At 47.1% G+C, this 12,724-nt stretch overlaps 1 protein-coding gene across 3 annotated transcripts; it reads right to left on the reverse strand.

Annotated features, from left to right (window-relative positions):
- Positions 1-975: 975 nt before the first annotated feature.
- Positions 976-12,492, reverse strand: si:ch211-247j9.1 (rho GTPase-activating protein 24). 3 transcript variants are annotated; one of them, XM_020048428.3, is made up of 8 exons: positions 11,586-12,492; positions 8,080-8,196; positions 5,191-5,398; positions 4,807-4,936; positions 4,556-4,629; positions 4,031-4,152; positions 2,767-3,814; positions 976-2,575 (listed from the first exon to the last, which is right to left on the reverse strand). In XM_020048428.3, the coding sequence occupies exons 1-8, from the start codon at positions 11,635-11,637 to the stop codon at positions 2,338-2,340; spliced, it is 1,989 nt and encodes a 662-aa protein (XP_019903987.2). In that variant the 5' UTR covers positions 11,638-12,492; the 3' UTR covers positions 976-2,337. The 3 variants fall into 3 exon arrangements, with proteins under 3 accessions (XP_019903987.2, XP_019903986.2, XP_010893505.2); XM_020048427.3 differs by having other exon boundaries at positions 4,807-4,939; positions 11,586-12,490; XM_010895203.4 differs by lacking the exons at positions 8,080-8,196; positions 11,586-12,492 and adding an exon at positions 5,630-5,989 and having other exon boundaries at positions 4,807-4,939.
- Positions 12,493-12,724: the final 232 nt, after the last annotated feature.

Below are 12,724 nucleotides of genomic sequence, written 5' to 3' on the forward strand. Positions count from 1 at the left end.
GGAAAGTCTGTGTGGTGACAGGTGAAATAGAGGGGAAACCAATGACACGCCAGGTTATTCCAAGCGGTGTCAATCATGGGTCATTAGCTGCTATCTCATGTGTAAATCCAGGAACATTTCTCTTCAAATGCAGTTTGTCATGTTTTGTTTTGGGCATGCTTAGGACATGAAAATAAACGAAATCATAACCACACAATCTTGAGGATTCTGGACGTTTAAGAGAGATGCTTGTGAGCTGATATACTGTATCTTGATGCCTGTGTCCCTGACCTGCTTCAACTTGACTGGAACTGTGTTTAAAGTAATATAGTTGGAGTAACATTTAGGGAAGCCATCCAACTGAACCAATATTTACTCACATTGCCTTAAGCGATCCCTTCTGTCTTATTTCATCATCAACGGTATTGACCCAATCAAGGTGCAGTGGCACGTTTTACTTTTAGCGAAATCGAAGTGCAGATTTGTTGCCTTATGTCTGTCCTGATTTATAGTGTGTGTTGTTTCACAACCTCAGATGCCACCGTGTTGTCCTTATTGTTTAGCCTTTTCATCCCAGTAGGAATGTGAATTAATGGAAAAGCCTGGATTTAATCCAGAAAGCGAGTTAAAGGCATTGTTACTTGTAAAAGCAATGCTTTCTGAGATTACCGTTCAGCGTAAATGCTACAGATGTCGGCTCAGCTTGAAACTGCCTTTCCAAAGCTTAACGTGTGTAACCCGCCTGCCGAATTGGATTCAGGTCTCAGGAGGTGCTGGTGCGTCCCTCTGAATGCTAAGCTCATCTACACGGTTCAGTGTTGTATTCGTCTCTTATCAAATCCTCGTCGTTCTCTGCTGGGATCCCATGTGTGGTTGCCGCCTAGTGGTCTTAATAAGATCCTGTCACACTAAAACTAAAAGAGACTGTTACCAACTGACTTCAAAGGAGGACAAACTCATTCTGAAAAATAAATAATGCTTCAACAGTTGAGGGGATTTAGGGTTTAAATCTTTGGTTAATTTATTTAATACAATTGTGTGTGTGTTTAGGTGGCATGCATGCAAGTTCCTTTGCAAAATAAATTAGTACAATCTTTCATGGAAGATAATCTGGCTCTCATCATTTAATAAACATATTAAATAATAACAATTCTGGCATAAATATTATACGATTAGTTTTGGTTTTGTGGAAGAGTTACTAGGCTTCAACCTGTCATCTTTATAAATATTGTAATATTGAAAAGTGTTTAAACAGCAAAGAAATTATAATAATTACAGCAGTGTGGGAAAATACTTGCATTAATACCTTAAGTCGATTCTTAGACTCTTAGAAACATGCCCTTGATAAAATGAAGCACTAAATCAGATCATATTTAACATAAGCTTTCCTGCCATGTCTGTATGGATGTGGGATCCTGTCAGAGACTGGGAATAGCACATCCTCTACATTTCAACACTTGGTTTGGCACTCACTTTTGAATCTGTGCCTTAAAACCAATGATACTGCATTTTTGTAGTTGTTTCCACTTTTATTCTTCTATTGTCATTCTTCTATTATCTTGAATTATTCTATATCAACTGTGACACCTGGGACCAGTTTTCCAAAGTTATTTATGTGTTTTTAGACTACGGGATGTGTCAAATCAATTGATCCCATTCAATTAATTATCCAGTCTAACCATTGTGTTTCTACACATTTCAAACTGAAATATCTGATAGGCGAAATTCAGATTGAAATCCTGATTGATAAACTTACACCAAAACTACACCAAATGGGCACCACATATTTCAAGTAAACCATCAAACCAGGTAGTCCAGACTTCATATAGGGTCAGCTCTGAATAGCTCTGGTTGATGATCTTGTTCTGTTGGTTTCCAGCCCACCACTGGATTCAACATCTCTATCAGTACTGTAGCAATGTGTCTCAGGGTGACCTGGATCTGGGGTTGTCCTCTATCCCAACAGCCAGTTTTCAACCAGACCAATCCATTACAGTAGTTCCAATTAGTGTCGTCCTTTAAGCTTTCTTCTGTATAGGGCTTACTTCATTCACACATATGTATTTTTTTTATTCAACAGTTTGTGTTATTTGTCTTAATCGTCTACACTTTGGTCATTCTGGTCAGGTCTTTTCTTGGGTCATGTTGAACTACATTCTGCCCAAGTCATCAGTGCAGAACAAAGCGTTGTTAGAACCATCCTCAAGCATGTATAATGATGAGAAGAATCCAATATGGATTGATCACGGCAACAGACCTTTCCCTCTAGATTCCATTCAGGTCACGGTGGTTCACGCCCAGCTGAAGCTGCTCAGGCGGTGGGCCGATAGTTACACCTTTTACCAATCCGACCGGCCATCAGAAGCTCTGTACGATACGCTCGCTCTTCCGGTTCTCCGCGCTCAGCTCTCCGAAAGTGTCAAAGAACTGCTCCATCTCCCTCTGCAGCGTGGCGTTGCGGCGGTCGGCGTCGGCCCGGGCGCGCTCCACGTTGCGGATCTTGATCTCGGCAACGCTGTACCAGCGGCGCTGCTGCTCCAGGCTGGCACGCAGTCCCACCACCTCCCCCTGGAGGGCCTCGTTACGCCGCTCCAACCTGGGGAAGACGGGAGAGAGGGGGACAGGGAGTTGAACACACACGGCCACCCCGGACTGTGGCGCAGCTGTAACGTCATATGGGCTTACAGTAACCAGACACACGTTTGACGACCGAACAGAATAGAATGTTTGCAGAGGTTCGGTGAGGTCTGCTGACGCGCCACCGGGATTTATGCCCCGTTCCATTACCTCTGGATCTTGGCCTCGAACTCAGCCCTCTGCCTGGCCATCTGTTGCCTGAGACTGGCCAGGAGACAGTACATGGCCTGGTTGGCTGGGGTTCCATGGGGGTCCGGGAGATTAGAAGGCAGGAATACCTCTGAGCTGCCTGTGCTCAGGGGCGCATCGGTGGGCACGGAGGAAGAGGCGGGCGAGGCAGCCCATGGGTCCTCCTCTCCTATGTCAGTCCTGAATGAGGAGAACCTTGTGGAGCCCCGGCTTGCTCGTACTAGTCCACTCCCGTTGTCATCCAGGGGCAAGATCTCGCAGGATGACCAGGAGCTGCTGGTGTCTGCCGCGCTGGCCGAGCCCGTCTCGGGCTCCACCAGACCAACCTGGAGGCCAGCACTGCTATCCGCCGCCCCCTTGTCCAAGCGCCTGAGCGGGTCCAGGTTGTCGTAGACTGACAGTGTGCTGTCCTGAGCTTCACTGCTGCCCCTGGTGCCGACGTTTCCCTTCTCCACTCCCCAGCTGGGATCGTCCGGGCCAGGACAAGCACCGTCTGGGTCAGCCTGTATAGTCACTGAGGAAGCGGAGGCGGTGAGCGGGGAGCTGGGGTGAAGGCAGGGGCCGTCTGCTGTCTCACAGGGCTGGGGCGGAGCATTCCTGTGGTACGGAGCCCCGGCAGTTGGACTCCCTGGAGGCAGCGTCTCCGCTGTTTGCTGGCGGGCGGTGCTGGATGGCACCCATGCTACGCCGGTTTCATGCAGGCTTTGGGCCGAACGTCTCTTCTCAGCGATCAGAGGCAGGGACAGCTGGCGGGAGCAAGGGGAAGAGTGGCGGGCTAGCGGTGGCTGGCAGAAGCGCTCATCTGTCACACCCAAACCGGGGTCATGCGACTCGGCCTGGGGAGACTGCTCGGCTGGAGCTCCCTTCGATGGGTCTCCCTTCCATCTCTGGCAGGGGTAAGAGTCGGGTCTCGAAGAGCAGGGGTCGCCCGCTTCTCCCGTTTCCCTGGAGAAAAGGCGCCGGTGCTCCCTGATCAGCTCGGACATAAGCTGCTGAACCACTGCTGCCCCTAGTGGACAAGAGAACAGAAAGACACGTTAAGTCACCGCATGCAGCAGGTTACACAACACTGTGTTGATATAAACCGTCTCAAGGCCATGTTGGCGGACAAAAAAGACAGAGGCTGAGCCTATCTTTATCCATCTAAATCTGTCTGTCTACATGGGTTCAACATCCGTAAGCTAACTCTGATCTGTGTCAACACCATCACATGCCGAACACGCACCTCCAATTATACTCTCTGGATCCTCAGCTTTGGGTCGTAGAATGTTTGGCCCGAAGACCGTGGCGAGGTTCTGGGTGCTCATCTTATTGCTGTTGGAATAGGACTGGACTTCGTTCAAAAACCTGTATCGGCAGTTGTTACAGGTGAGACTTGGGGAGGGTCATTTTTTGTTACAACTGCTTTGTAATATTCCAAAATGTGTCATGGTGGAACAACTCTTGATTTACAGTGTGTTGTACTGTGAGTGTTGTAGTCTACTGAGACTGGGCTGCAGGCCAAGTCTTGTAATTCAATTAATTATATTTTTGTTGAAAGTTTTATGCAGATTTGGTCATAGATTTTATTTTGGTTTTGGGAGACTAATAATATAGCAATAATGCAAGTAGTAATATTACTGGATTTGAAGCGGCCAGCAAGATGCCCGAGTACCACTGTAGGGTAATAAAATGAAACCAAACAAGCACTGGTGAATTACTGATTTAAAAAAATCTATACTGATGAATTACATGTGAAAGGAAAACCTACTGGCAGATGTAGTTGAGCAGGTTAAAGTTAGCCACTGGAAGTTCATGAAGAAGTTGGTGAAGTTCTAGCAAACCCTTGAAGACACGGGGAAAGATATATTTCCTGTGTAATTCAGGTCGTTGCTACTCTCTATCACAATATTGACATCTCAACCTCGTTATGGAGATACTTTTTGATCAGAGGTTGAAGGTTGGGTTTTGATTACCAGATGTTTCTCAAAACATGGTGCCTAAGGCAGGCAGATGGAATACCTGCTTCCTCTCAGATGAGATCTTCTGGCCACACAGCAGGAAGTCCTGGTATCTGGAGAATGGCACCAGTGGCTCAGGCAGCTCCCGAAGATACAGCTTCAGAAGAGATGCCACGGTGTGTACGTCTGTACTGCTAGGATAACAAACACACACGCACAAATAAACACACACACACAAATAAACACACACACACAAATAAACACACACACACAAATAAACACACACGCACAAATAAACACACACACACACAAATAAACACACACGCAAAAATAAACACACACACACAAATAAACACACACGCACAAATAAACACACACGCACAAATAAACACACACACACAAATAAACGCACACGCACAAATTTTTTGCTGACTGGAGATCTTACCTGTCAAAGGAGGGCTTCTCCCCAGCATCGAAGGCCTCCTGCAACTCCTTGACCAGCGTGGCCTGGCCTGGCTGGCGGAACAGACCCACCTCCAGAAGCCCTCTCTCCCGGATAAAGTCCACACACTGCTCCACCACCAGGGGAGCCATGTGGACCCCATAACGTCGCTCATATAGAACCGTCTCCTCCAACCGCTGGCCAAAAACGCCTGACGGAGGAGGAGATAGAAGGAGAGCAAAAGGGGGGCAGAGACATATGAAGAGACAAGGAGAGAAGAGAGACAAGGAGAGATTTCGATCCCCAGACTAAATAAATAAACACAACAATAACGTGCGTTTGATATGAGTTTCACTTGTTTTCCTGGATGAGACCATGCGGTAACCAAAGCACCTATCTCCATAGCCTGACTCGGACTGCTCCTGTGTCTGTGTCTACTCACGCCTCCTGAAGCTCAGCACCCGCTTGATCTTCCTGTAGGCAGAATGGGACAGGTAGCTGCTGGTCCTGCACACAGTTGCCTTGTTCTCTGGCATTTTCTCTCCACACCTAACTTGTCCCAGTATGGATCTCTCTATCTGTCTCCTTTTCCCCTCCTCTCTGGCCAATCCAGTGAACGACTGGGGGATTATCCAAGAACCCCAACGACTTGTGAGCGCTCGGCGCAGCTGACACAATGGCGTACTTTCCAGAGCGATGTCACACACGTCGTTGTCCACCTCACCCCCCTTATCAACAGCTCTTTGTTTTGTCAACTCTTCCCTGGCCAGCACTCAGTGTTCCGTCTCTCCTCACCCTCCCTCCCTCCCGCCTCACCCTCCCTCCTTTTTTCACTGGTCAGGTAAGCAGATAAGGCTCCTTGCTCTGATGATTCAAGAAATCAAGGCGCAGACTTTTCTCTCCGATGCTGAATAATGGTCCTTGAGCTCAGAAATGTGACCTTATCTGGTGAATGAGCACACCGATGGTAAAGAATTTCATCTTACAAAAAGAAGCACTGTGAAGTTCAGGACATATATAAGACTCACAATCACTGGGGCATGCGGTGCAGAACAAAACCCAAATGAAGAGAAACGATCTGTGTCAAAATTATATAAGGAATGTTGGACTTTAAAAAGGAAAATACCCTCTTTGCTATCGATGTCAAGGTCCTCCCTGTAGATTCCCAAGCAAAGTATTTGACAGGAGTACTGAGAGACAGGCAATGCTAAGTGTTCAACTGATAAAATTGGTCTTTCTTATCACCATTGAGCATGTGAAGTGTCAGATTTGCTAATCTACACTAAGTCTAGATAAAGAGTATCGAGGGGTCACCTCAACCATGCTTCCCAGAGCGAAAAAATGTAAATGCAGAAGAACCGCTTTCAGGCTGAAATGTGTTGACATAACAGTCCACTTGGCTGCCGGCGGTCCTCGTAGAAGGTGCCTGTGTTGTTTCTGCAGTGATGACGGTGACAGCCATAGGGAGTATATCATTCCCACACAGATAGATGAGGTTTGTGTTTCAGCGTTGTCCACCGGTAATTGTGCTTGGTTAGCAACCCTTGTTCAGTCCAGAGGACCAAGCTGTGTCCTTGCTGCTCGCGTCTCTCCCTCCTTGACATATCCACTCCTCCTCACACTTCAGGAATGTGCCATTGTTTTCATCCAGTGTCATACCTCCTTCCCGCACCAACACAAGCCGAACCCTGCGTGGAGGCACTCTCTGTTATGTTCCCTCAGGTCGGGATCCTCAGCGTTCCTTCAACGACTCCTGCGGTCCCAGCGCAGGTATGAGTGCTCAGGGTTTCGTCTTTGACTCTTTTATTTTGCCTTGGCCACATCTCAGATGGCTTACCTACCCACCCCACCTCTGTTCTCTCCCCCACCTCCCCCCTGCGTGAAACTATTCCCCACCATATTCACTGGAGCGTGGCCAGTGAATATTTCCTACCTGCACCCTCTGTCCCGGGAATCATTAACGTAGGAGAACCGTGTGACTGCTTCACTAAAAATAAATAAGTTAGTATGCTTTCTGTCCCCGCACTCCTCTCTGTCATTGCCACACTGTTTTGCCTGCAGGCAGCCACCCCCCTCACAATGATTTTCCACTGAGTCTCCTTCCACGCCCAGCTTTGGTGGTGCTACGCCAGCCCCCGATAAACCTTGACCCCAACGGAGTCAGGCTCTCATGGACATTAGCTGGATGCTAATGCGGTGGCTGGATGGCGTCACGATGGCCTCTAATCTGTGAAGATCTCCCTTCTGGGGGACGTGGCCAAGAAAGGCAATAGGATCAGAGATGGAAGGGCTAACAGCTCTGGAGTGGTGTGGGGAATTCATCTGGAATGTTAATCTCTCTTGTGAAATCTGTGGCTGTGGATTGGCCAGGCACTGGGATCAGATTCCTGTGATAAGCAAACAAGTGGTCGAAGAACATTTAAAGCCACGACAGATGACAGGTGTGCCTTTGGTGGTTCATCAGTGGTGTTGACAAGGTACTCCGCCTCGCCAGATAGTAAGTAGAGGTATGCTGACATTTTAATGAAGGATAATGTTTAGGACGGAAGCTGTCAAGAAGCTTGGTAAGAAATAAACCTTCGAAGCCAAATATCATAATATTTATAATCATCAATTATAATAATTCTTTATTTCTTCATAAAATGATCCTGTACGATGGTACATTGATTGTTTCGGTAGGGACACACCCTAGCTTGGGCTAAGGTTTTTACAGACCGGAGGACTGTTTGGGGAGGCCATTGACGGCGTGCACACACATAGGCAGGCACCGAAGTACTGTTGAGCTTCTCGGAGCACGTGATCTACCTCTACTATGAACTGTTGCCTTAGAGAAGGTGGTGAGAGCGTTTCAGCGTGATGAGAACTGTCATCCTAGTGCCTGGGAATGTTTACCTGTGAAGGGTATCCAGACACCATTGTTGATGGTCTTGAGCCACTCCTCTCCCTGACCACAACTGTTGGAGAGGAAGAAGTAGGACCCGGGGCTGACCAGCACATCTCTGTTCCCTCCTGGAATGAAGGGGGGGGGGGGTCACAGGTTAGTAAATACGCAACGTTTCGGGGTTTGTTTACTAGGAGCCCCATTAGCAGCTACTCTTCCTGGGGTCCAAAAAAACTAAACATTTAAATAATCCATGACTCTACAAGTACATAACAAAGACATAACCACCTTTATTTAAATATACCCTTAAGAATAGGGATAGTAGAACTGTCCATGACAAACACACCACTGAGTTAGTCACACAAACCTGACCATTAAGCAAGTACATTGTGTGGAGACAACCGTCTAGGGAGACTGTACTTGAGTAATGTGGGTTCAGTTTCTGCAGACCACACTGTGACTGCAGGCCAATGATGAGCTCTGCATAAAGTGCTCGTCTGAGACAAGAGGCAGACAGACCGGAGGGCAGTTTTATTTATTGTTGCTGTCCAGGGCTACGATGACAGACGACATGCCGTTGTTGCTCGGCCTCCGTAAATAACCCTAACCATGGCCACTCACTCCACCGTCAGCCTGATTGGGATCGACCGGACGTTTAGCCTTCTCCGATCGCCATGCCTGATCCCCCATGATGAACTTACTGAAGTTTTCATAACTGCTCTGATTGTTTGATGAATTGTTTAGTGTTGCGTTAATCAATACAGGGTAACCATGGTAACCTTGGTGACATACTGGTTTATTCTTCTGCTAACTGATCGTTTGATTCATTCGAACCCCTGTTTGGCAATTTTTGTGCAAAAAGTCAGAATTGTGCTGAGTTTTACAATGGGTCGTTACCTTGTTAATACAAGATATGATTTGAGCAGTGAGACTAGGCTGCTTTTCGATATCGCACGTAGACACGGAGGTGAAGACATTACGTAGCCAATAAAATGGCAGGCCACAGCACATAAACGCTGTGCTAATTAATTGAACGCCGGCGGGTCAGGCATTCTCATTTGTCCTTGGCTCAAGCCGAGAGTCCGGCTGAACCAGTATACGTGCACGCTGAGAGTCCCTTCCCTCTGCCTGTCTCCACAGGCCCACGGGCAGACAGTCTCCCAGTCTCCCAGACAGTCTCCCAGACAGTCTCCCAGTCTCCCAGACAGTCTCCCAGACAGTCTCCCAGTCTCCCAGACAGTCTCCCAGATAGTCTCCCAGACACTTCTACCACAGCACCAGTCAAACATGACAAAGTCCCAAATACCAATACAGATAATGCCGTTTTCTCATTGTTTCTCGCTCCATGCATTTCACAGGCCTTCTGTCCTCCCTATCTCCACTCCTACCCCTCTCTCCCCCATCTGTGTGTGACAGCCTGGGAGGGTGAGCTTCCTTGGGGAAATGGCACATAGGTATGTACAAAAACGAAGCATGCTTTTGTGGTAGTAGGCAGTGGGTCTTTTGTGGTAGTAGCCAGTGGGTCTTTTGTGGTAGTAGCCAGTTGGTGTTCTGTATAATGTTTAATTATCTATATCTGCAGGCTCCAGATGAATGGTTTTACTGTACTGTATGAATTATGGTTGCCAACTCAATGTCAATTAAAGGGGCAGTTTTTCCTATAATAAAATGGGACTTTCTGTCAGTGTCCTCTTTGGTAGAGTGATCAAATACCATTCTTTGAAGGGGATGTTTACGTATTCTTACATTAGTTTTATTTGCATTCTTTCTGTGCTTGTAACTGATCCCCAAAACCATTATTTATTTTAACTCTTACATTGACAACAAGGTATCAAATTGTGTATGGCACATGAGAATATGTACAAGCATGTTGTCAAAAACAATCGAAACAAACTCATGCTACACCCAAAAGTCTGCACAGAATATTGTACACACAAAAAAGCATAATAATTTTGTTATTTTATTTAATATGAGTTGGTTGTAAGTCTTTCATTGCAGGGGCCATGGTATTGTGAAAACTATTTATCTAACAAAACAAAATAGAAAATAATTGGTCCCCTAAAAGCATAGAAACACTCACTTGGGACTGGGATCACTTACAAAATGAGAGGAATGTATTGAGGCCATGTAACAATGGGTTAACATTCCTTTCAAGAACTTCTCATGTTCAACAAGGGAAGAGAAGCTAATTGATTTTCCTAATTTAATTAAACTCTAGCTGTTTTTTTTCTCTCAACTATGTTCCAATTCTTTCTGGGAAAGAGTGCAGACAGTGATTAATTTCAGGCAAGACGCATTTCTTAACAAGGCCAGAGATGTAAGAATAAGCCCATCTAAGTGTCATATCAATACGCAGAGCACATTGTGAGAGCATGGGCCATGCCAGCGCTGTGTGACTGGCCGAACAACTACTAAGGCATTCCTCAGCCTAATCTGTCATGACTGACCTCAGCAGAGCCTGTGTGTGATGCGGGTACACAATGTTATCTTTATAAGATAGGGAGACTAAAGTAGGACAGGGAGACTAAATCGTCCAAATTGATCCCAGGAAAAGCTCTGCGATTTCACTCTGAGATGATTTAAGCCTAATCCAACAGCACTGTGGCCTAGCATTTCTTAACAAAAAAGGACTCTCCGGGATATTGACCCAACTCTTCTCTACAAGGACAGACAATCTTCTAGTCCTCAGTTCAGACTGTCACCCCCACCTCACTCTTGGCGCCTTATCCCCTCTCCCAGCATTTTATTTTGAGTACCCCCTCCATGGGCCACATCTATCAGGTTCCCCTGTAAATCAGTGGGCCTCAGTTAACACAGCTTTGATGTTCTCCATCTGCTTGCTGAGTTCCAGTGAATGGCCACTGATGTCCCACCAGGGTACAATGCATTCCTCTCTGGGCCCAGCCCCTGGTCCCCTGCCAGTGACTGTACTATAGTGACAGGGACCATAGGGGATCTTGTTAAACCCTTTTCGGGTTGCCCTGAACGTGCCCCCATCAGATATCATCTTATTAAAACTGATCAATCATGACCCATAACCTCTCAAACATCAGATGTTTGGCCACACTGAGGATCTCCATGAAAGTATTTCCTTCTCAACACGGCCTGCCCTATTGGCTCCAGTTTAACTTAGTTGATCCACAGAGGGTGCATCAACAAATCTAAATGAATGGTAAAAACACTGATTTATTTGAAATGGTTGTGGAGTAACCTTTGTCTTTTTCCTAACAGTCATGGTAAAGCCTGCTTACTTTCTGCAGAATCTTTCACGTTTATAAGTCGTTTAGCTAAGGGTCTGGAGAGGCTTACAGGACTGACCATGAGAGTCTCACAGAACTGAATGCATGCAGTTTCATACTGGCCCTCTTTGGCATTGTAAATGTGATGCTCTACCAACTACACCAGAGTGTAGGGAAAAGAAGTGGTTGACCAAGCCAAAACTCCCCATATCCATCTCAAGCTGACTGGTGGGCAGTGTAATAGAGGTGTGTCCGTCCAGGCGGGACACGTCACTTACCTTTCTGAGTGGCGCTGTTGTTCTTCCAAGACTTAAAGCAGGTGAGTCCCATACTGCCGGTGTCTAGCAGCTGTAGTCATCACTTAACCGAGCCGACAGACCAATCTTCGAAGCGCGTGCAGGTGACCCATATTAACAAAAATGTTGCACGGGGACATGTTTTTTCTACTGCCAGCACTCCCTTCGGACGCCGCGTTTCGAAGTCCACCTAGCACTGCCATGGCCTGACCCACGCCCCTTCCTCCCCCCGTCTCGCTCTGTCTGGCCCTCTTTCTATCTCTTTTCTTCTTGCTACGTCCCACCTCGTCGGCATCCACGCTGCCCCATCCTGTTAGTAGCGTTGGGTTGGGTTCCTGGGAGACGGACGGGGAGGGCGGGGCGGGGGCCCTCTGCGGCAGACCAGCCCACACCGGCCACACACTTCCATGTAAAGCGTGGCCTCAGCATTGCTCCACCCGCGTGTAATTACTTCAGTGCCGTGCCACGTAGCAGGCAGAGGCAATTTCCCTAATGCACAGCCCCAACCCAACTACACCCCCACCTCTCGCCGCCCGGTTCTCATATTCGGTTTAATGGCCATCAACGTGCACCGCCCTCACCCAAGCACAATGACTCAAAAACGCGAGAGCGGGGGCCCCAGCACGTTCAACTTTTGAACCGTCGTCCATTACGCTAAAGAGGAGCCTCTCTCCCCTTGCTGTGGTACTCCCTCTCTCTTTCCATCCCTCTGGCTTTCTCCCATAGCATCATGGATTTATGGTCCTCGTCTGGCAGATGCTCAGGGGATGTATTGATCCTGACCAGAGAGACCCACTTCATTTGACGGGATGTGCGCTCCTCCTCAGTAGACTTTACCGATGCCATCAAATCTGTGTGGCTTTGCTGGAGTCATGTGGCCAGGTGCCAGTTTATGAATGTCACGGTTAAAGGGGTACCATAAGACTATTACACATCTGTCTAACTACTCCTTTAAAGCTCTTGTCCATCTTGTTAATCCATTTGAAGACAGAAAGATCCCAAGTGAGATTAAAATGCAAAAAATGAAAAATATATTTACAGAAGCAAATTAGGTGTTCTTGCCAGCTTGTTTATATTTTAAGAGTTTCAGAGTTTTCTGGATAGCCTGAACATTTTGTCTG

This window comes from Esox lucius, chromosome 7 (assembly GCF_011004845.1).
Source record: "Esox lucius isolate fEsoLuc1 chromosome 7, fEsoLuc1.pri, whole genome shotgun sequence".
NCBI classification, from domain to species: Eukaryota; Metazoa; Chordata; class Actinopteri; order Esociformes; family Esocidae; genus Esox; species Esox lucius.

Bases quoted from the DNA above. Each gene is read 5' to 3' on its own strand.
- si:ch211-247j9.1 (XM_020048427.3), bottom strand. From the start codon at position 11,637: ATGGGACTCACCTGCTTTAAGTCTTGGAAGAACAACAGCGCCACTCAG. The intron at 4,630-4,806 runs GTATTCCATCTG...CGTGTCTTCAAG, and splicing joins TCTCATCTGAGAGGAAGCAG to GGTTTGCTAGAACTTCACCA. The intron at 4,153-4,555 runs GTAGGTTTTCCT...CTGCCGATACAG, and splicing joins CTGCTCAACTACATCTGCCA to GTTTTTGAACGAAGTCCAGT.